The 24,263-nt window shown below is 43.4% G+C and overlaps 1 protein-coding gene across 1 annotated transcript; it reads right to left on the minus strand.

Moving 5' to 3' along the window:
• Positions 1–749: 749 nt before the first annotated feature.
• LOC115327739 lies at positions 750–24,263 on the minus strand. Its single transcript, XM_042289586.1, has 3 exons — positions 23,216–24,263; positions 843–919; positions 750–767 (listed from the first exon to the last, which is right to left on the minus strand). The coding sequence occupies exons 1-3, from the start codon at positions 24,255–24,257 to the stop codon at positions 750–752; spliced, it is 1,137 nt and encodes a 378-aa protein (XP_042145520.1). The 5' UTR covers positions 24,258–24,263.

Here is a 24,263-nt window from a genome sequence, read left to right on the forward strand (position 1 = left end):
CTGCACTTGAAAAAGGGCGTTGGCAACGGACAACCGCTTAGCAGATAGATTACGCATTCAAGCCGCGCATTGCGCCGTCGGCGTTTGCGAAGGGATCGCGCCGCAGCACGCCGTTGTCAGGCGCCGCAGCGTTGCATATGCCTCACCTTCGCAAACATTCAGACAAATGATTCGCGGCGACAAAGCGGCGTGCTGTATTTTGTTCAAGTAAGCGGCACTCAAAGGCATACGCTACAGTGCGAGTCAACGGAGCGAGCGAGGGCGATTAAAGCACAGCACACTGGGCTCTCGCGCCGCGATTGTTGATTCAGAGCTCTGCCTACTCCTATGACATGTGAGCGGGTGTTTATAAACGGCTCCTTTCGACTGCACGCTGGTTAAATGAACCAAAATCAACAGCTAACAGCGCGATAGGAATCAGCAGCAACGGTAATACACAGCCGGGAAACGACGCGTGAAGCGGCGTGTTGTGCGTCGGCACTCCTGTCGAAAAAGGTAAAACATAGACATAAATACTATGTTAAGAAATATTATGCGCAGAAGAAAATAGAGATACTTAGAAGCAATAAAAAAATACACTGGAATAGATAAAAAAGGGTAATGAAATAAAAAAACAGAGGATTAAGAGGAGGCAAGCGACAAGGCAATGCGATCTCAAGGCAGAGCGGCCAGGCGAGGGACAGTCTCTCCCCTAATTCCTCGCACGCGGGCCAAGGCGCTTGGGGGATTTCGCAAGAGAACTATTAATTTTAAACACCCAAGAATACCTGCAATTACAGTGGGAGCGCTTAAAATTTACCTTACTCATGCTAGAAAGCTGTGCAACCAAGCTGCGTACATACCTCGAAGTTCCCATTTAAAATCAGGGGCACTGGGATGTGCTTCCTCTTCATCTCCTCAAGGAGGTCCTTCAGCGTTTCTGTAAGACAAAATTACAACAGTTCACTTACGTTCTGAAAACTTATATTGCAGGCAACATCTGTGAAACCTCGACGATCACCACAATTTGTTTCACTCCAATTTTCAGCAGCTTCAAGCGAGCAAGATAGTAACATTGTGATCGAAGCAACACAAGCAAGAACAAACTGGCTGTTAGCACTTCCGCTGGCACTAATACTGAATCTCCGCCCAATCGTATCGGGGTTGCAAAACGGGCCCCCAAAGGAGTCGGCCTAGTCTAAAGAGCAGCATTCCACCCCATCAGTGTCGAATGCGCCCCCCCCCCCCCCCCCCACTCAGTCATCAGAGTCCACCGAGCGTATCGCATGAACCCCCCTCAGTGTCACCTTCACGCGGAAGATGACCATGGCTTGTTCTTTTTCAGTTGTCAGTATAGCAAGAATCTTCTACTGTCATACGCATAGGAATGCAGTACACCACTCGTTTAAACTGGTGTATGCAGTGACACATGAAGAGGTCCATGCTGATCCGGGGATCGCTTTGCAGAATTCAAAATGTTAGGCATCCTTGAAGCTCAAATTCTCGCAATGGCCTCTTGCTCAGGAATTTGCTACTGCGTATGGCGGCAATGCACTCAGTTAGTCTGGTCTGTGCCTGTTCGTATGGTGTCAATAGGGTCTATTCACCTGCGGCTGGCGAGTAATGCCCCCTGAGTATGTCGCCATCTTTGTGTCTGTGCCAGTCACGTCGCCGCTCTCATACCGGCCGCACTATGCAGCTGTTGCTAGTGTTTCGTGCGGTTTCCGGCAAGTGTGGTATCATTGAATGTGGGATGCAAATAATTTTGAATGTTTTATTCGATCCCACATTAAAAATTATTTGCAGCCGTCAAAGAGTCTATTGAGGCAAAGGGAACACCGCCCTTTCAAAGCGAATGTGGAATTTCGGAAGAATCATTTCTAGAACTTTCGCAATTCTACCTTTCCGCCAGGGTCGTCGCGTTTGAGGACAAGACTTACTTGCAAAAGAAAGGAATTTGTATAGGGTCTTGCGTGGCTCCGGTGCTCTGCGATATTTTTCTATCGCAGTGTGATCGGGATATAGCTAATGCCCTTCCCATCGGCCAAGTTTCCCGTATTTTTAGGTACGTGGACGACTACCTGGTTCTCCTCACACAACGTCCGGCAGACAACGAATTACAAATATTTTACACCATACAATCCACCTCCTTTGAAAAAAAAAACAAGGGCTCAAGTTCACACATGAGCTACCGGTTAACACCGTCCTTCAATTCTTGGATCTACGACTGTCTTTCTTTGAACATCATACTTGTTGGGAGTACGCCCCAAGGTCCAAGAAAGGCCTCCTGCAATACGATTCGCAACATTCGAAGGTTATTAAGAGAGGAATTGTAAAAAAACTCTCTAAATGCGGCGCTAAAGAAATCCTGTGTACAATCAGCGGGGGAAAGCTTTCATGATCAAGTGCAGCGCCAAGAATCTGGTATCCAAGTTCCATCTTGTATGACGTCGCCGAGTCTATTATCACCTCACGGGGACGACAGACGATACAAGGGGACACAAATATCCGACCGGCTGTGCTTCCATACATTCACCGCATTTCCCACAACCTTAAGAAAATTGCATCGAAGTTTAACGTCAAAGTCGTGTTGTCTGCACCGGACAAACTAAAGAAGTTGTGTCCGAAAATTAACAACAAGCCGCAGCAACAGGGTGTGTGCGGAGTTCAACATCAACAAAGATACGTCGAATGCCATTGTGTAGTCGTATACGAAATATCGTGTACTTGTGGGAAAGAGTATGTGGGTCAGACAGGAAGGTGTGTCAACGATCGTCTAAGAGAACATGCCGTGTCACTAAAGTCGCCGCCAGCAGGCCACTTTGCCATACATGTCAGGGACTGCCAGTTCTCCGCCTTGTTCAGGAAAACAAAAATCCTGAAACGCCTTGGGGAACGACGAACTCGCGAGCTCTACGAGGCACAGGTTATTCTGTCCAGTGGGGATGCCTGCGTAAACGCGCCGTCCGTGGCCTTGTCACCAAAAGAACTTTACTTTTTAAGTCGCGATCTTTAACGATCCTTAGCATCTGTGAATATTTTAAACGTAAACTTCCTCTTTCTTATTTCTACCGTAGTTTCTATTCACGTCGTCCCAGGACTCAGTCGTTTTCAACAAGTCATTTAAGCGAGCAGCTTAAAGCTTGGTATTCTTAGCAATTCATTTTAAGGCAACTCAAGCTATAGCATATGTTTTTGCGGGTTTTTATTATGCATGTTTTAAAAGCATTCTTGGGTTCTTTTTCCTCTTTCTCTTTTTCATTAAACGTCAGTTGTTAGTTCAGCGCTCTATCCTGTCTCCCTTGTCTATCCTTCCTTGTCGTATTTTCGCTGTTAATTCCACAATACAAATCTCGGCTCAGTTTTGCGTCAAAGCCTCAGGATTTGGTAGGGTCACATGTCTAGTGGTCAAAATTGTGCAAGATGGCGGCAGCCAAGTGGGGGTCTTTTTTGCTTGGTGAACGAGATACCAGTTTATCGCTCTAAGCCCCTCACCTCGTTGGGCACGAGATTGATATTTTTTTTGTAGTCAACAAAATCGCGAAGGGCTCATATTTTCAGCATTGGTGACCTAGCGGTGGGTGTCAGAGCTCCTCTCTTAGGCTTGTCTGTTTCTTGTTTGCTATATAATTGTCCTGCCCAATGAAGCTGTGCCGTCAGAAAATGACCGTACAATGCGCATCACTCTCTAGGGAAGTTCTAACAACTGCTTTAGAGGCAGTTGTTATCAGGGCATAGCCATAGGATGGGCTTAGAGTGATTTAGTGCAATATTTGAGCACACTCTTCACCAGTCTAAATTTGGGTGCCTTGAGGGCTACTGACATTTTGCTGACTGCAGCATCTGGCGCCTTTCCTTTTGTACTAGACAGGTTCCTAAAAACAGCGAGAATGTGAGCCTTGTGATGTTTACTGCATCTTTGAAACAGATCAGTTCTAGTTGTCCATTTCAACAATCCACATTTTCAGACATAGATATTTCAACTGAAAAAGCCAACTTCAAAAATGTTTAGGTAACATTATGCAACAGTTGTGAAAGGGGCGAATAATGCAAGTCACAGGACGGTGTGGGGCTCGTTCCTACCATCTGAATTTAAATAAACAAGGTTTTTCCTGATGAAGCATATTGTAAAGAAGCAAGGGGACCCGATGCCAAAGTGTCTGTTCTGCGTCGAGGTCATTGATTTTTCTATCTTGTTAATGATCGGCCAGACCAGATGAGGTGACTACAGTAAAAGATAGATTGAGAAGGCAGTTGTAATCAAAAACCTTTGCGACACTAATGCAGAGGACTGAATTTGTTCCTGGTCTTCTGCTTTATTAACATTACACTTGTCTTGCAGGTAGTCCCTCTAAAGTGGCCGCAGTAAACAAGCGGCTGCTGAGTATGCGGCCCCCGCACTCCATAACTCGCCTTCCTCGGCCTGTCGGCGACAGGAGCTTTTGGAAGGCAAGCGAGTGGAAGCAGTGGCTGGTGTTTTACTGCCTACCGTGCACCTTGGGGATATTGATAAACTCTACTGGAAACATCTCCGCTGCCTAGTGGAGGCGGTCTACATCCTCTTGCTGCAGGAGTTCACTCCAAGAGAGCTGGAGCACGCTGGTATGAATTTGTTTTTCATGATATTCAATCTTTTTAAAGGGGTCACATTATGAAACTAGATTTGCCTCAAAATAAATTTTTCCAACATCTTTAACCTATAAACTTTTCATTTCCACGCCTTGCAGCAAAATATTTCATCATCATTTTGCAATTTAAAAAAAAAAACATTCTTTAGAATGACCATGCAACACGGGCACTTGTAATCAGATTACATCACTTCAACCTGGCAAGCATGAGGAGTGCTTGTAACCATTTATTTTGTGTTTAAATATAAAATCGAAACAACCAGACCAGTTTCCATGCGCATAAATCTCTTTAAAACTGTGTCTTAATTTTGCTTACAAGCAAGGACTTTGAGCAGATTAATCAGCCTAAAAAAACAGTTGGCTGTATATACCTCATTTTGTAACACCGTAAACAATTTAATTTTTGTGATGGGCTAATTTTCAAGAAATTGTCGGTTTAATAAAAATTGAGAAAATTTAGTCACACGAATAAGTTACCCCATGAATATGAATACATTGATTGTGACTCCTAATTGCGAAGGCCTATGACTGTGAAATATTTCTCAAAGTAGCGCTTTGCAAAATTCATAAATATTGAGCCCACAAAATTAGGTCGTTTAGAGTACACTCTAACAGTGTCACGCTCCGTACCTAGCAGATCTATTTCGCCGAAATGCTGTAATTCATATTTGAAATTGTGTTTGTGCCTCATTCCCTACCACTGTATTCCCCCAGTGTCTTGCCATTTCCACGGCTACTTAGTGTAAAGTGTAATATATAAGCAATTAACATGCATGTTTTTCAAGTTAACTTAAGGATGCGGGCGAGCTGGTTTAAAAATGACATCTTTAAAGGGACTGTGCAATGATTTTTCAGCTGGTTTAGCACTTGCACTCAGACAACCTAGTAACACAAAGAAAAAATGTTTTTCGGCGATTTATAGCAAAAACAAGCAAAAATTCACTCTCTGTGGCATCTAAGGTGGTAGGCACAGTGACAGGAGGGATGGGAATGGACAGACTGGCCAATTGGGTGCAAGTTAGGCTCATGGCCGCCTCTGAAGTTGTGTATGTATCGTCGGCTCAATGCACTCGAAATGAGCCATTGCTCCTTTATTTTGCTAGGAATACACCTGAGCTATCCGATTTCAAACTCCGGATTCTCAGTAGCAAGGCGGGGCGTCGGAAGGCCGCTGGCGACACTGACGAAGACTCTACGCTTGAACCCGCCTCAGAGAAAGTGGAAGACGACACTCATGTTGTCGTTTCTTTCACGTTTCAATAAAAATAAACAACTGGGGAATTGGAGAAACTGGAGAGCTGAAAAAACCTGCTGCATAATGAAAAGGCAATCCAAAAGCCTTTATGTGTACTCTATATTGGACAAAACAGCAGATCTGATCAACGCAATTATCACTGTGCGACGAGAGGTTGCATCCAACAGTCGATTTGATCGGAGGCTGCACTAAACATGCTCCTCGTAACAGCACAGCTGGTCGCCACTGCGAAAATGGCACAAGAACTATGAGGGGACGAACCTTTCCTTCTCCTGAAGCAATTGAGGTCAAAGCTGAGGCTGTTCACACAGGAAGGGTCCCTGTAGAGTTTGAACACACTCGCGTTCAAACTCTACGGGGAGTTAGCGCCCTCCCGCCCCACATGGAGGTCGGAGGGACGCTAAGTCTAGCCTGCAGTGTAGGTTAGCTTGAGTATTGATCGACAGAGTTGCTGCTTTGTCGCTTGCGCGTTCTGGAAATTGCAGCCTCCCATTCTTCTTTCTCTGTTCTGGATGCTTGAAGTTGGGACGCGGGGAAACAGTGCACAGAATTGCTTTTCTGGTCGCAACGAAGTAATGAAGCCGTCCGGTCCAGCACGAGCGACGGAGAGGCGGCCATGTTAGTTCGAACTGTCACTGGGGGGAGGCGCTGTTCATTAGGTCTGTTCGATTCGACCAGAAAGTTCTGAACTAGTTCTGCCTGAGTTCAGAGGAGCGCAGGAGTCGTGCAGCGGTGGCGCAAAACCAGTGGAGCCGCCGCGCTATAGGACTGGCGCTGGGACTGGCTTTCCGAGCAGAAGCGGAGGGTGTCGTCTGCATCCGTTGGCTCTTGTTTCTCCACGCCACGTTGTATGCTACATTTAATTAGTCGCGGTTTGATGAGACTATTCGTGTTTCCTTAGTTTTAAAGTATAATAACGGAATCTTTTCTGTGAATATTTTTTATCCGAGTGTACTAAAACGTTTTCTGCACGAAATGTTGTTTCTGTCTGTATTTTTAACGGCCGTTCGGTTCCTGTCATTTCCATGAGCGTTCCTGTCCTTCACACTCATTTAGCAATAGAAGATTCATTTCAAGTCTCTTAAGTTTCGCATTTCGACGATAGGTTTGCGGCATCAGGATAATTTTGCGTCGGGAGTTACTGGCGGCAGCGCGCGGTCGGTAGCGGTCACCTCAAAGACGAAGGCCTGACGATAGCGTTTTGGCCAAGACAGTTATCGACCGTAACTTTGGCGTCAAGCTGAATACCTGGCCACAGGCCGAATATTGAAAATTTCGAAAAGTACAATTGTTTTATGTTAGCTAATAGTGAGCCAGATTTGAGCTGCTTACCATCGGTCTTTCATATAAAAAAGCCTCAACAACAGGGGTTACTTGTAACACAATCATGGCTAAAGTGCTGTTTTTTTTTTATTTGTATTTTTTTTATTTCGAAATACTTTTTCATTGTTTCTTTTTCTATGAAGTAAACATCCTTTTTTCGGCGGAAATAATGTAACGTTTAAACGTTTTTTTATTGGCAATGTGAATGATATTTTCTTTTAATCCAAAACCGAATATGATCTTTGTTTGCTTTTTTTAGAACTGGGCGAATACTTAGCCATGTTTGTGCAAAGTCAAGTGTTCTCACGGAGTGTGGAGATGGCATATGAAACTTTCCCATCCCAAATCTGTGTAATTGGGTTTTAGAAAAAGAAACAAATCCGTGATATAGAAGATTTGTCACAGTAGCGTGTAGAGAATTAAAGAATTACGAACGAAGCACGGACAAGTACAGATAAGGCAGATATCGTCATACGGCCTTCCCAGCATCAACGTAACAATAATCCTTCAATTTTCCCGGCAATCAAAATTGTAATAAATTTATATGATTGTAATGAATACATATTTAATTTCATTCTACTTAGCTGTATCCCTTGGGGGCCTGTTTCCGAGTATTACAGCAAATAACGCGTTGTCGATTTGCATTCGACAATTAGTTGTATTTCTAAGTACACAGTCCATCTGCTATAAGAATGTTGTAGTGATCGCCGCGAACATTCATGCATTTACAATTATGTGGACGGTCGCAAGCATAGCATTCAAGATATCTCTGGGTTTAAGATCGGAGGATCTTAAACCCGGCGTTATCTAAAGTTGAGTAAACTCGGCGTCCCCTAGGCGTTATGGGGAGACATGATTGATTTTGTAAATGTCAGATTATGCTAATGAGGATTTTTGTATAATACAAGGATCGTCGCTAATATTATATAATGTATATCAAGCATTTCTTAAGACACCCAGTAAACAAGAAGTTTCTCCCTTTCGGACCATGCGCCAGTTGCAGAGAGTATGCCCCGGGTACGAATTCTCATTAAAATAAGTTTTCCTTCGCCTGAAACCTACCCCTGCGGGCAATACTGAGTATAAACATGGATGAAAAATATACAATCTGCCAACCCTCCCCCCCCCCCCCCCCGCCTCCATAAGTTTTTTTCTTTTTTTGTGTGTGAAAATAAGCTTTGCACGACCTCATTTTCCTCCCAAATGTAGCGCTAGTGGTAAGAACCAGATGTCAAATTTTTGGAACTTCTCGTTATGTAATTCAAAACTTATAGGTGATTCTCTGAAGAGATTAATGGAAAAATGGTGTTTGTTTTTGCCCGTTTTCGGTAGCCGGTGCTATTCAACTCCGTGCATTCGAGAACTCTTTCGGCCTTCATTTTCACAATGAAAATTTCGGGGATTAACTTATAACTCAATGTTTTTATCACTTCCCAGTTATTTGAAAATTAAATAAAGCTGAATATATGTTGAACCTTCTCGCATGGCTACCATGACGTTTTTTTACTCCTGCCGCCATAATGCGTCGCATGGTTGTTACAGAAAGTCCAAAACATTTGATGTATAAACACGGTTGATAAAATGCAGACGTTTCGCCATAATTTTTAATTGTTTTCAATTTATTTTATTTTGCGTGTTTAAGAACAACCATGCAGCTCTCCTATTTGGTGCAGACATATATAAATATGAATGAAATAAAGAAAACCACAATTGCGGGTTTCAGACACAAAGCAACAAACACACAATATTTACAGTTCGGCAACAAGCACTTTCACTTCGTTCCTGAACACCTTAATTTCACTGTATATATAAAGTTAAGCATTTTCGATATGGATAAACATAGATTGTATCCGTGACCGAAGAGATGGTTTAGAGATGGCGTGAATGCCGAAAGTACTGCGGGTTCTAGTGGAACGAGGAGGGACATCAATATTTACATCACGTAAGAGCGAACCACTGTCAAATACGCTATTTACAATTTTGTACAGAAAACCTTAGTCGCGCTCTGCTCTTGTATTGGTCAATGGTATCAACCAAATCTTATTAAGCAGAAAAGTGTAGTCAAAATAGAAACGGTGTTGGAAGTAGCGATCATAAACGATGCGTATTGCTTGTGCTGCACATTTTCAACGGTCATTGCTCGTGTTCTTGTTAACGAATTCTATGCCACAGAACCGAACTCAAGCCTAGACCTAACTAGGGCACAAACTAAACGAATTATGGAGGCCGGGTTCTTGAATGGCTGAGTAATACGGCTTATAACACCCAACATTATCGCCACCCTACCAACAATAAACGACACGTGAGCAGTAAACTTGAATGCAATATTCAGATACACGCCAAGGTTTTTTCCAGCAGGTGCACGCTTGATTGTCACTCCGTCTATAATGTAATCATAGTGTACTATACTGCGATGCCTGCAGAAAGTCACTGCATTTGTTTTCAGGGGATTCAGTGATAAGCTGTTCGGTGAACACTACTGGACAACACGTACGACATCATGTTGCAGAACATGACAGTCAACAAGAAACTTTACACGAATGAAAAGCTTGATGTCATCAGCAAACATCAGTAACTCACCACTATCTACACAGGCAGCTAGATCGTGAACGAATATTAAGAACAAAAGGACGCGAAGAATAGATCCTTGAGGGACACCAGATGTTGAGAAAAAAAGGTTGAAATAACTGTTATGAATACGAACACTGTTTGGACAAGAGGATAAGTAAATTTCGAACCAGTTACACAGCTCTGAACAACAATACTTAAGACACTCGGGACAGTAATACTTAGGAATAGGCGTCCTGGTGGTTTAATGGTCATAGGAGATTAAAATTTACCAGAAACTCCTTTCAAATATCTATTTAAAATAATTTATTACAACAAAAAGGGTGGTACTAATGGGGTATAAAACATGTCATAGAAGTCACCCAAGTGCAGGGATGTGGATGTCGAATTTACTTGAAAAACGCATCTGTTCAACCGAATAAAAATATGTCCATCAAGTGTTGTCTGGCATTCGACGAGCTGAACTTGTTGAGTCACTTCTCCTGACCGTTCAATTCAATTTCCCAAATGTTTGGGGACGGCAGGTGTCAGACATCCCATGACGGATCTGTCACCTATTGAACATCCTGAATATGTTGTAAGAATGTCCGAACAGCAAAAAAATGTTTATTCGCTAAGTTTATAAACATTTAAAATTCCGTTAATGAAGACTTTAGCAGGGCTGATAGTTGAAAACATTTTTGACTCGGCCTTGGATGGACCATCGAAATATATTTGAAGTTTTTAATTAATTTAAAAAAATCAAACTAGTAGGCTCTTTTGATTTCTCTTTTTTACATTATCTGCGCAACTACAGGGGGTTTCAGCGTAGCGTGGCACTATCTACCTGTCGTCGTAGGAGAGAACTTGCCGATATCTTATTTTTTTTTACAAACTTGTCCACGACGTCACTGATTGCACAGTATTGACGTTGAGACTGCTCTTAAAACTTCCTCTAAAAATAACAAGGCACAATACGTTCTTCTTCAATGGGCGTCTGCGTAACCTCCCTGATCCTATGCCCAGATTGGTGCAGACGTGTAATTCCTCTTTTTTTGAAACACTCGATATATTTAACAATATTACGCTGCAGTTTGTAAAAACTTTAAAGATCATCACTGAAGTTTGAACTGTATGCACTAACTCGCGGTGTTCACACCCGAATTCCATACTTTGGATTTCTTTTTTTTTCTATCTAACGATTGGTAGGGGCTGTAGTGCCATCAAGGTTATAGTGTGTTATGACTTTGTGTTTACTCTTGTAAACTTTAAGTGCATTTTTGTTTTAGGGCTTGTACGTTGTTTGTGTTGTCTGGACTATTGATTTATACCATTTTATACCTGATATGTTTATTCAGTGCACCTGGACCAAGACCGTAAGGTTGTTCCTAGGCACATGAATAAAAACATTGATTGATTGATGGATTGAATGACTGATTGATTGATTGATTGATTGGTTATGAACAACAGCGCTCAGAGAACAATAGCACACGCCGGACACGCACCCAAGAGGCACACAGAGCTGACTTGCGACTCAATTTTATTTTGGGGTCCTGCGCGAGGAATTACGATTGAAAAACTGCTTCGTGTTCGTCTTCGCGAAACGCGCAACAATATTTTCTGTAAATCACTGGCCTCTCAACTCTCCACGTGTCAAAAAGTATAGCTCTTTGTTGCATACCATCAAGGTGGCTCCCTGACAAATGCATGTTTAAGCCGTGCAATTCTTTCTGCCTCAATGATCTCTCTAGTAAGCTTCTGGCTACTTGTACCTATAATAGAACTTCGCCTAAATTAAGCCTCACAACAGCAACCGCGAAAGTGTAGACATAAATGGCCGGATATTACTTTGTGTCTATTATAGTAATATTCTCCTTACCGTTAATTCAAGCAATGCCCATTTTGCCCTCTATATTTCTTGCCACATTGAAGAGGAAAACAATAAACTACATTTTCTGTGGAAGAAAACATTCTGCGGTGTCTTTTTTTACAGCGTACTTGTGGGTTGATATCGGTATTAACTGTTTTGCTTAAAATGAGCAGCTTTTAGGGGCCGAAATAAGTACAGTTGAAGTTTCTCGGTTCCGACTTTCTTTTCAGCCGACGGGAAAAGTGTTGAATATAAGGCATGATTACCACTTTTTTTTTTGTCCTTCCCTTAACTGCCTGTCAGCATCACCCCCTTGTTTTATAATTTTCAGGATGTTTACAGCCACAGTAATATAATGCTGGCATGATTTCGTCGAGGCCTTTTTAAGGCCAACATTGACCATGCCATTGACTAGTTGACTAATTATCGGCCCTTCCAATGGTTTCTATTTTCTAGGGTATAATGTTCTGCAAAGTAATTTGGTGCTTGAGGACTCCCCACGTCATCACATGCAGTCTTCCCGTGCCCCGTAGCTGAAAAAAACCTGCTTAGTCCCCAGTTCTCTTTTTGCCATCTCGTACAGTTAAAACCCAGTTTTGAAATGACTGGCCGCCCCATCGGAGATGTGGAAAAGTTTTGTAAATGTCAAATTGTTTTATTGCAGCCACGCTTCAAAAGCGCCCAGAGTGAACACTGCGTGTGCTCTATCATGCACGATGTCGTCGCTGACGACTCCGAAGCTGCAAGTATTTCGGTTCGTTGTTGCGACGCAGGTGAATAGGGACACCATTTGGTTCTTCCACAGTAAGCCTTGTGCCACTCGCGGAAGAACGAAGCTCTAGTATTCCGCAAAGTAAAAATGCAATACAAAAGTACGAGCCTTAAGATGCGACATTTCTAAGCTTGCAGCAAGCCGCTCAGCACGTCAGATGAAAGAACGGTGGAGGTACTTTTTTACGGTAGTTCTGAGCTCATTGCAAAAAGCGTGACTTCCATTTGTTTCTTTATCAGTTAGTCGAATTCCCACAGTGCCATTTCAATTTCTTAGTCGTCCTTGATTGAAAATGAAGAAAGGGTGTAACCATCTCCTTTTGGACACACATTGCAGGTAAGCAAAACACACTTCTCAATTGGTTTAGCACACAGGCAAAGTTTATAAATGTCCTCGAGACATAATCCCTGGCCGCCTACGTTTGCTATTGCTGCCAGGCGGAGAGAGGTTTGCACAATAAATTTAGACACTCATCGTGCACTGGGCGTTTTATTACCCATTTGGGTCGGAGTGAGTAACTTTGTTAGCCCAATCTCGATGTGTGGACGAGCCGCCTTCATGTTCTTGAACATCCAGCGTAAGTTGTTAGGAAGCTTTGTTGCGATGTAGAGTTTTCTTTCCATCAGAATAAGCACGTAAAATCGTTTTTGCTGGTGATTTCTCTTGAATAATCCTTAGCGCCCTACGTGTAGTGTTTCATGGCAAGCTCAAGATACTTGCTGCGTATGGAGTGACTTTGATGAGAGAACGACTGCCCAAACAGCTTTCTGTTTTTTTCAGTCTCGACACGTCAAGAAGGTGCATTGTTACTTCAGAAATCAGAGCCAAAATTTCCTTTGTCAGCCCGGGAGTCAACAGGGTCCATTTTTGACACTTCCTGGACGGACGAGCTGTTCACGTGAGCGGTCTTCAAGTAGCAGCATAGTTAACGCAAGTTTAATTCTAATGCCGCTGTTCAGCAGTGTGAGTTGTCTTGTAAAAGTCACTCAACGTTCGGCCGATCTTCTTTGAAAAATCTTTCGCTGCTTAGGCTTGTTTTCGTCTAAAATAATTGTCGCTAAGTTTTCTTGTTGTTTTTTTTAAATGAAAGTTTCAAGGTGAAACGCTGACGTTCGCTGCACTGAAGACCTCTATTACGTCTTGGGCAATCACTTTCTCGTGTGGAACTTGGACTTCATTTGGTGACCGTCACACGGAGTCTAGCGTTCCGACAAAATAATAAAGATTACTGTGAATATTGCGAAGCAGTTTAATTTTACTTTTATTATTTTATTGTTACTACCGGCAGCCGTGGGGAGCCAAGGTAGGAAATACACATCGATCAAGGTTTACGATAAAGCAAGCACAAAGTGTGGTAGCGCAGCAAAAACAACAACAAAAGAACACATCCCATATATAATCAGGAACAAACGAAGAGAAAAACAAAATTTTTAAGGGGTGTCAAGGCCTCAAAACTCTGGTAATTAGTTTATCAAGGCGAGAAGCAATGTTCAAGAGTTTGAAGAGAGAATACGTTGGGGTAACGCGTTCCAGGCCCGGATAGTACGAGGGAAACAAGAGTATTTGTAACAGTCAGTCTTGCACTTTATTTCAGGGATCGATTTACTGTATTTATTTTGGGACCCTGGACGTGTTCAAGTGAAAGTTATCTTGGTAATCTAAGTGTCAGTTCCCATTGATTAAATTAAAAATAAATTTCAGTCGATATATCTTTCTAAGTGTTTGTAAAAGCGGAATGCAGGCCTCTATATAAAGCTCCGATATTAAGGTGTTTCTGCCACACTTATTAAATATAAATCTTGATGCCTTCTTTTAAACCACTTTTAAATTGTTAATATTAGATTTTGTGCAATAATCGCACACAGCGTTGGCATACTCGAGTGACCTAACAAACATTTTGTACGCAGTTTGTTTCGTTATTCTCGAGCAGTCCTTCAGTCTCTTTTTTTAATGTCCATAATTTATTCATTGCTTTTAGGGAGATAAAATTAATATGCGAGTGGCAACGTCGATCTGAAGTTAAGATTATTCCTAGGTATTTGTGTTCCCATACCGTTTTATATTCTGCTCCTTGAAGAGTGTAATTAAAATTCAGTGGGTTTCTCTTTCTTATTATCGCCATATGTGCTCCTTTTCGGTTATTGAGAGACATTTTCCAATCATCACACCATACTGAAATCTACTCTATACTTCTGTTTAAGACTTGCACTGTTCCCTGAGAAACTCCGCATTATACTCTTGATGTAGATGAGGGGGAATCCTGTAGTAGTACAAATTGTTTGTTGCTATCTAAATATTCTTTTAACCATTTTAAAAGGTTTCCATTGTTTAATGAGGATCTCAGGTGGTGGTGTAGCTTTCCGTGATGGACGCGGTCAAACGCCTTTGGAAAATGTATAAAATTACGTCCGTCTGATATCCGGAGTCAATTGACATTGCGAAATTATTCACAGTGAGTACCAGCTGCGTAACTATAGATAGATTGCGTCTGAAACCAAGTTGACCTTGATTAAAATAGTTATTCTCTTCGAGATACGAGCCAATATGCCTCAACGAAATGCACTGAATCAATTTTGCACTGCTGTTCAAAATTGACACCGGGCGGTGGTAATTGCCGCAATAGGAATCTCCTGCTTTAAAGATTGGAACTATTACATGCAGTTTTCCTATCGTCAGGATTTGGCTTAATTCAATTGATTTATTAAAAATTCCTAGCAAGCAATTTGAGCAAGATTCCACATACCATCTCAAGAATATGTTTGGAATTATATATGGTCACTAGGGTAGGGCCAGCTTGAACTTGGAAACGAGCAGACGGCTCGAGAACTTGGGAGCTGGCCCTATCTTTGTAATGCACCAACTAGCTCAACTTAAGAATATATAGGCCCTACCGATTTTTTAGTACCAAGGTTAAGCAATACAGCAGAGATGCCTTCTTTAGACATTGCAACATTCGGAAAGCTTTTCTCTAAGAATTCTATTCTTGGATTTTGATTAATATCCGTATTATACACTGATGAGAAGAATTCGTTGAATGAGCGGGCCCTTTCTAATGGGTCATCAATCTCTGTTCCGTTCTGTGTTATGGTATTATTTGCTGTTTTGATTTAATCTTACATCGCCAAAATTTCCTAGGATCGGACGTCAAACATTTACCTATAGTCACATTATGGAATTATTGTTTTGACTCCTGAATCATTGACCTTATTTGCCGTAGAAGTTGTGTTGCACTAGGTTTGTCGTTTCTTTGGTTTTGAATTATAATTCTGCTCATTTTACGTTTGAAATGCAAAACCTCCCGATAAATCAAAGGATTATTTTCCCGTATTTGTTTGCCACATGTCGGAATAAACCTTTCTATACAGTAGAGAACGGAATTCTCAAATGACAGACACAAATCGTTAATACCTAACGCACGTTCACTTTGTTCACAGAAGCTGTCAAATGATAATTCGAGGTGATCTAAAACGCCTTCGTCCAGTGCTCTAGTGTAGTAAGAAACTTTTGACTAATCGGACTGTTTTTTTAGAATAAAGTTCTCCGGCACATTCACACCAAGTGGGAATTTGTCAACAAACAATGCCGTACTCGTTGACGGATGCTGCTGGTTCGGCAGGTAGTAGTTGTTTCAGTAATCCGGTGTCTAGATCAGAGAACTGGCGAAAGCGTCGGTCGTATTCGATTTTTACTTCGTGCCTCTTGGTGTAATCAGGGCAAGGATGTCTGCCTCTGCTAAAGATGTCTGCCATCTTAAGCGCTCCGAGGTAAAAATTGACCAGCCCAACAGGCGCTCATCGACCCTCTAACTTGGGGATGACTTTCGGTGGCAATCCGAAGAGAGGAGGAAAGTGCGGTGAAATTCCATGGTCCCCTGTATCCCTTTCGCCAAGGATTCACTTCACCTTCAATAAAGAACATTACCTGGATATTTTCATGTGCCTTCGGGAGCTTATCTTTGCTTGTTCATGAATGGATGTCTTTCGCCTAGATATCTTAACGAGCCTTTTTGTGGTATTTGTATTTGGTATTGCTGTGAGCGCAGCTGACTAAGTAGGCAGCGCGCTCGTGGCCTAACGATTATCGCGCGTGTCTTCCACGCAGAAAGCCAGGGTTCGACTCCTGGCCGCGGGTACGCATTTTCGTTGACTCTAAGGTAATGTTATGGTAAATTCGAGAGCCGTACTGATTCGAACGTTTTACACGCCGAACCTTCCACGCCGATTTATCCAGAAGCCCACGCGTGTACAAAAGGGGCTCCGCGCGGCCAGCCGGAATAAGCCTCGCCCCAGCGCTCGATCCTGCGGTTTCGCCGACATCGACGCCCGCGGCACTCTGCTGTTTTCTTTTGTTGTTCCCTTCTTGTTTTGTTTGTTTTGGGCACAAGTTCGCCCCATTAAACTTTTAGATTATTCAGTTATTACCGCCTCATTCATTGTGATTCGTGACAGTATTTTAGTTTTTCTGGTATTTGTGGTTAGTATTTTAGTGCACCACAGTGGAGACTGAAAAGTTGTTTGTGGACACAGAAAATAAAAAAAAATATTATTAATATTAGTATTAATATTAAAATTAATATTATTATTATTAAAGCTGCGGGTAAACTTCATTCAATTACATGGGCTGCATTGTCACCGAAAAGCTTTCGCAAGTTAGTTTTTCGCCCTCTTGGTTTTATTAAACAGTGAATAACAAACTGAGATGAGATAACAGATATCTGGACAGCATAAAACCTGTCAGCGAAACATAACGAAAGGGAAAGGCGATGACGCGGTACCAGAGCTTTAGCTCTAGTAGCGCTTTTTGGACTATAGCTTCTTCCTATCATGTGCATATTTCACAATATGATAGTCGTTTCTTATCTTCTTCATAGTTAACGTGTCCTTACTAAGTAGTAAATAAACAGTCACAACAGCTATCTAACGAGAGAATACGACACTCCTAGAGGTTAGAAAGGCTGGCGGCATGTCTATGTCCCTCTCGGCTCGTTGTTGCCCTTTCGTTCCCACTTTCCGTCGAAGAGAAAGATTCAATTCAGCTTATGAGAGCCTTGAAGGTACTTATATCTCAACAGGAAAAACGAAAATATAAAAAGGTGAAATTAGCGAAGGCGTGTACATTGCAGACAAGTGTAAACAAGCGCCGAAGCAGTGTGACGCTACCAGAACTGCTAGTTTAACCCCATATCATTCTTCGAGGTTTGGAACGTACGTTTGGTTTCGCAAACATAGATGTGCCAATAATATATATGGAGATTGGGAGGTTTCAACAAATCTAGCTTCGCTTTCGTGTAAAGGAAGTTTGTTTCAAGAAAGAAAAATACGAACACGCTTATCTTCTAGATTGACGAGCTCGTCGGGCTGTTGCTTTGAACTGTATTTCCATCACAATTGCTCAATAATCTGAGGGAAAACTTTTTGAACGTCGTATATATGTTCGTAAACCTCATATAACATACTATTATTATTTAAGACAGTTTCTAATAATTTAAGAGTATTTCCATTTCTGTAGCTTGCCGTACTTCGTTCACCCCTAAGCTGACAGTGCGGTGAGTGCTACGCGCTCGCAGGACCAATCAGCAGCTTCCATTTGATCACCGTACTCTGGCTGTCCGCGCGTAGTTATTGGCGGAATGCTGATCACGTGGCACAAAGGAGGTGTGACTGGACGAACGAGAAAGTAGCTTCCACCGCACTTTCAACTTCGGAGTGAACGGAATATAAGTTAGAAAACTGAACGTCTGGTACAACCCCTTACCATATTATTTGATAAATACTATTAATGTATAAGTTTCACCGACCTGTGTGTGCACTGGAAATCAATAAAAATATGATACTGTTACAAAATAACAAACATTGAAGTAAAATAGTGAACTGTCAGAGGCAATGCTTCGTAGGACGGAAGTTCAAATTTGTCCTATTTTTAAACGGACTGCTTAGTATGACGAAACGATATATGTCAGAGAAGATTTATAGAATATTTACAAACACATAAACAGCTTTTTATAAAAATAAATTAAAATAAATAAACAACACTTTTTTAAATGTTCTTGAATTTTCAATTTTTAGCTTTTCTTTTTAAGTTTACAGCGTTGTTTCTTTTATATAAACTACACTTGAATTAACAACATTATAATATTTAAATAGGCGTAGGTGTAAACGTTCATTTGATATGTTTTTTATGTCTTAAATAATGGCACATCGAAAGCTAGCTCGATTCAAACTTGCCCATTATTTTCAAGGGTGCACGATTGAAAAATGTTTATTTAATAAATAAAAATCTGGCTTTTAGAGAATTTCAGCCCTCGTATACAAAATCTCAAAGCGTATTAAAAAAAAAGTTAGTATGGCTGTAAAAAAAACCTGAACGTTTCGAGACTCCAAAATGAAAAACGCAAAAATCGCAAGAAACCTCCTGCCCTTTCGAAACCCACAACTCGAGATCAAAAAGATTTCCGTAGTTCTAATTTGAAGTTTCTTCTAGTCACAGATTTCAACCAACATAGTTTTTTTTTCTAAATTTTAATGATCCCATTATTGTTTCTTCTACGATTTTAGATGAAATCATCCAGTTTTCAGTTTCAGTTTTGCGGTGGAGAACGGTTCGCCAGCGTCATGCCGCAGCTATGTCCTGATATCGCCTCAATGGCTGTCTCAGAGACACCGGCCAGGACCAAGGCGATTATTCTGACTCTTTTAAAGGGGCACGGAAACGAAAAGTTAAATATTCAAATTTCGTTCGGAAATCAGTAAAGCATGACGAATAATAAGCGTAAATAATAATCGCACGTTTGTAATTTGAACGACTGTTCGAAATACAAAGTAATTCGAACCGTCGTTCGAATTACTTTGTACGTCCTAATTTAATACTGACCTCATGACTGCCATCAAGGAAAAGGGTGTGTTGTATCTGTGTTGCTATCGGGCAACAAAAGCATAGAAGTTTGAGCGCAGTTTCAAAGTCCTCGGAACCAAGACACTGCGATCATTAGGCCTGCTAAACTACACTACTTTCAGTAAACGTTTTATAAATTATGATCGAATGCACGCGAAACATAGAAGTTCAATAACTTTTTGAGATGACGCGGAAATAAAAAAAATTCCAGCTTGACTCTCTTCAGCAACATTTTGGTTCATACCTTCAATCAGTTGTCAACGACTTTAACAAGTTTTTCGCTGCTTCATCGGGCATTGCAAGTGATGATCATTTCGCATTGTTCAGGCCCAGTCCTAATAAAGGTACAGCCACGTCAGCGTTTCTTCCTCTCCTCACATTGCGCTCCATTTGGTTTCCTTAAAATGATATAAGTCTCTGGTATTAATGGAATTCGTATTGATGACCTTCGCCGCAACATTATATATACTGAATACGAGCTTTTTACTAAAGTTAATGAGATCCTTGGTTTCGGTGTAATTACCCGTGATAAAGAGACCGTTCTTGTTAAATCAACTTTGAAAGGAGGAACTCCTGAAAATACTGGAATGTTATCGCATAGCCTCCATCTTCTCTTGCGCCGGGGAAATTTTAAGAAAGCATCTGCATATTCGGATTGCCGCCTTCACACAAAAGTTGAACCTTCTGACGCCAATCTAATACTGCATTGCCAAAGGGAGAAGCACCTAACCTCTGGTTGAAGTCTTTTCTGACCTCTTACACCGGCGTTCTGCACAAACCTGTTATCGATGTGCCATTTCTTTATGCTGCAGAGGCCTTCCTAAAATGCAGAACTACGCCTTTTCGTGCACCATTTGTTTTCTTACTCCAAAATTTCTTTCTCTAGCGTTCTCAAATTGTATCTACAGGAAACTTCAAACGCGATCGAGTTTGTTGAAGGCTGGTGTGCCACGGGGATCGTGTTTCTCTCCTCTGCTATTTAATACTTTTCTTAATCACATCTCCACGGCTTTCTCCCTGCAAAAATTTCCGGACTGCGGGCGATACGTGTTGTATGGGTGATACAAAAAGCGGGCAACAGCCAGCGCGCGCTCGTGCGTCTCGCGGCACTGTTCCTGGGCGCCATATCTATCTGAACCAGCGTACCGCTGCATAGGAGGACAAGAGCGTCCGAATCGAGGAAGAAAAGTACGAGTTCTTGAAGGCAAGTCTGAACTTCCTGGGGCACCAAGTCAGCGAGCAAGGGGTAGCTGCTTTGGTAAAAAACGTGCAAGCGATCTTCGATGCACCTAAACCGCGAGCCTCAAAACAGTTAAGGTCGTTTCTGGGAATGGTGATGATGATGATGAATAAACCTTTATTTATCGAGCATCAGGTGCAGATGTTAGGGCACCCGCCCGGTGGAGGGCATCCTTAGTCCGGGATACCCTGGCTACGGCTGGCTATCCGGGCCCTTGTCACCAAGTCTTGCTGGATCCCAGGGTCCGGGCTGGTCAGACAGGCCATCCACTGCTCGTAGGATGGGGTGGGTTTGGGTGTGAGGTCCGGGGTTCGTTGGCATTCCCATACCTGATGGTAAAGGTTGCCGGGAGAAGGACAAAAATTACAAGTGGCGGGGTATTGAGCGGGATAGATGGCGTGAAGAAGGGTGCTGTGGGGATATGTGTTGGTCTGCAGTCTTCGGAGGGTGGTGGCTTCATCTCTTGATAATCTTGGGTGCGGTGCCGGGTATTTTATTCGGTCGTGACGGTAGTGGGCTAGTATGTCGGCATAGTTGATGAGCAGGTCGGTCGTGGGGGCAACAAGTGAGGTTGTTCCCTCTCGGGTAATGGCCCGGTGTGTATGCGCGCGGGCAGCGGCATGTGCCGCCTCATTACCTTCGAGGTGTTCGTGTCCGGGTACCCACACTAGGTGTACTTCGGGGAGCCGGGGGATGGACTTGAGGATGCGAAGCGCTGTTTTCGAGATGCGTCCCCGTAGGTAATTCCGACACGCTGCCTGAGAGTCTGTGAGCACTGTGATTATATCGTCGCCTGTCGTTGCGGCTAGGGCGATGGCAATTTCTTCGGCGGCTTCTGTAGATGTTGTGCGGACTGTGAGTGCGGTCATTTCTTGCCCTGCTGCATTGGTTACACATACAGCATGGGCTGGCTTATGCGGATACGGGGACGCGTCGGTGTATCTTGCAGTTGGGCTATCGCCATATTTGGTGTTCATGGTTCGTGCCCTAGCGATGCGCCGAGCCTTATTGTAAACCGGATGCATGTTCTTCGGGATCTGGGCTACACGAATGGCTTTTCTTAGGTGCAGAGGTACTCGTTCTTTGTGGTCTTGCAAGGAGGGTGTCGCGTAGCCTAACTTTCTCAGTGTGGCTTGTCTGGTAGGTGTTAATTTAAGGCGTTCTAACTGGGAGATGTGATGTGCTTTTTGTAACTCTTCCCAGGTGTTGTGAATTCCTAGTAGCAACAAATTCTTTGTTGAAGTTTTGGGAGGTAGTCCTAAGGCGGTCTTGTATGCTTGGCGCAGGGCAATATTAAGTTTCGATTTTTCGGTTGTTTTGAGGGACAAATATGGCGTGCCATAGGCGACCCGGCTAATGAGTATGGCTTGTACAATCCGTAATGTGTCAGATTCTTGCATGCCAAATCTACGATTTGATACACGGTGTATTAGGTGCATGAGTTGGGAGAGTGTCCGTTGAAGCAGTGCAATGGTGTGGGAACCAGATCCGTTTTGGGGGATCGTGAGGCCAAGAACACGGAGGTGGGGAACGTTGGGGACAGGTTTTCCTGCTATAGTGATCTCCGGATCCGGGATGCTTCGTTTACATTGGTGCGCTGTCTTTGTGCAGAGAGTAAGGAGGGCGGATTTTTTGGGCGCACACTCAAGGCCCCTGTCGCTGAGATATTGATCTGTTTCTTCGATGGCGCTTTGCATGGCGTCCTGTTGCTCACCCATGGATCCCGTAGGGGTCCATAGGGTGAGGTCATCTGCGTAGATTGCGTGCCTTAGATGCGGGATATTTTGTAAGAGTGGTGGAAGGTCCTTCATAGCGATGTTAAAAAGAAGCGGTGATATCACGGAGCCTTGAGGGGTGCCTTTGGAGATGGTCTTAAATGTGTTCGAGCGGAGATGTCCGATGCCGATAGTTGCAGTACGACCGGTGAGGAAAGCCGTGATATAATCGTAGGTTCGTTGTCCGCAATCGATAGAGGTTAGTCCTTGAAGGATGGCTTGGTGGGAGATGTTGTCAAAAGCACCCTTGATGTCCAGGGCAAGGATGCAACGCTTGTGTGTGCTGGTGAGCCGATCGATGATTTCTTCTTTTAGTTGCAAGAGGACATCTTGGGTGGAGAGATGGGGTCGGAAGCCGTACATGGTGGTCGGGAAATGGCCGTGGTCTTCGATATATGGAGAGAGGCGGTTTTGCACCATATGTTCCAGGAGCTTTCCCACACATGACGTTAGGGAGATGGGTCGGAGGTTACCTGGAGCAAGCGGTTTTCCGGGTTTTGGTATTAGGGCGATGTCAGCATGCTTCCACTGGGGGGGGGGGGGGGGGGGCAGCGTGCCGGCAGTCCAATGTTCGTTCATATAATTTAGGGGGGCCTCCAACGCAGTGACGTCGAGGTTCCGGATCAACTTATTGCGAATCTTGTCTTTGCCTGGCGTGGTGTTCCTGGTTAAGTTGTAAACCGCTGCTTCTATCTCCACAAGCGTGAAGGGGGCGTCCATTTCGGGATTGGGAGTGCCCATGTACGGTTGGGCGGGAGGCTGGGTCTTGTCGCTCGTATCATGCCACGGTTTCTTGAGCTCCTCGAGGAGCTCTTCTTCTGTGCCTTGATAATTATGAATAAGCCGTCTGAGCTGATGGACTGCGTTCGATCTAGATTCTTTGTTGCCCATAAGGGACCGAAGCAGGTGCCACGTTCGCCGGGTGCCGAGGGTACCCTGTAGCTTCGTGCAGAACTGCGACCAGTTCTGTTGGCTGAGGTGTATGGCATATGTTGCCGCTTCTAGTGTTATCTGGGCTATACGAAGACGAAGTCTTCGATTGGTTCTCCGTTTTTTCCAGCGTTTTGTTAGCCCTCGTCGGGCCTCCCATAGGTGTAAGAGGTGTGCGTCAATTGCGGGGCTGTCTTGGGTTAACGGTAATTCCTTAGTGTGCTTTTTAGCTGCCTCCAACATTTGTGCTGTCCATTCTTCAATCGCGTGGATGGGACTGGTGGGTGTTATTTCCCGGAATTTTCTCCAATCGGTGAGACGGGCAGTGCCTATTCTTTGTGCTGCTGCCTCATGATGGGGGAGCTGTAGCTGTATGATATAATGGTCACTTCCCAATGTTTCTGTGAGGCATTCCCACGTTGGATCTTTGAGTCCATAAGTAAGCGTAAGGTCCGGAGTAGTGTCTCGTGAGACACTATTACCCATCCGCGTGGGGGTATCTGGGGTATTACACAAGTGAAGATTGTTTAGTCTAATGGCTTCATGGAATTGCCTTCCTTTTTTGTTGTCCCTATGGTAACCCCATATTGTGTGATGCGCGTTGAAATCGCCAATGATCACCAGTCCGTGCCCTTTTGTTCTTTGTCTAACGGTCTTGAAGAGGCGGTCAATTTCATTGAGGGGTGACGATAGGGGGCTATATATGTTGAGGATGAAAAGGCTGGCTTGTGTCTTCTTTTTTGGGATAAGTTCTACGAAAACATACTCCAAAGTTGTGGGGAGGGTGTGTGCCTGCGCTGTCTGAGTTGTCTGGACCAAAGTGGCCGTTCGTGAGGCAGGATCGGTGATAAACGTGGTGTACCCGCTGAGCGTTATCTGATCTGTGCCAGTTTCCTGAAGAGCGATAACGGCCGGTGAATGTACGTTTGCAAACAGTGATAGTGAATTTTGCTTGCCGCGGTATGAGCGACAATTCCATTGCCAAATCATCAGTGGTGTTGGGGGAGACCTTTTAGGGTTCACCACTATGGTACTGTTCGCATTCATCGTCGG

This window comes from Ixodes scapularis, unplaced genomic scaffold (assembly GCF_016920785.2).
Source record: "Ixodes scapularis isolate PalLabHiFi unplaced genomic scaffold, ASM1692078v2 PGA_scaffold13__105_contigs__length_92229423, whole genome shotgun sequence".
NCBI classification, from domain to species: Eukaryota; Metazoa; Arthropoda; class Arachnida; order Ixodida; family Ixodidae; genus Ixodes; species Ixodes scapularis.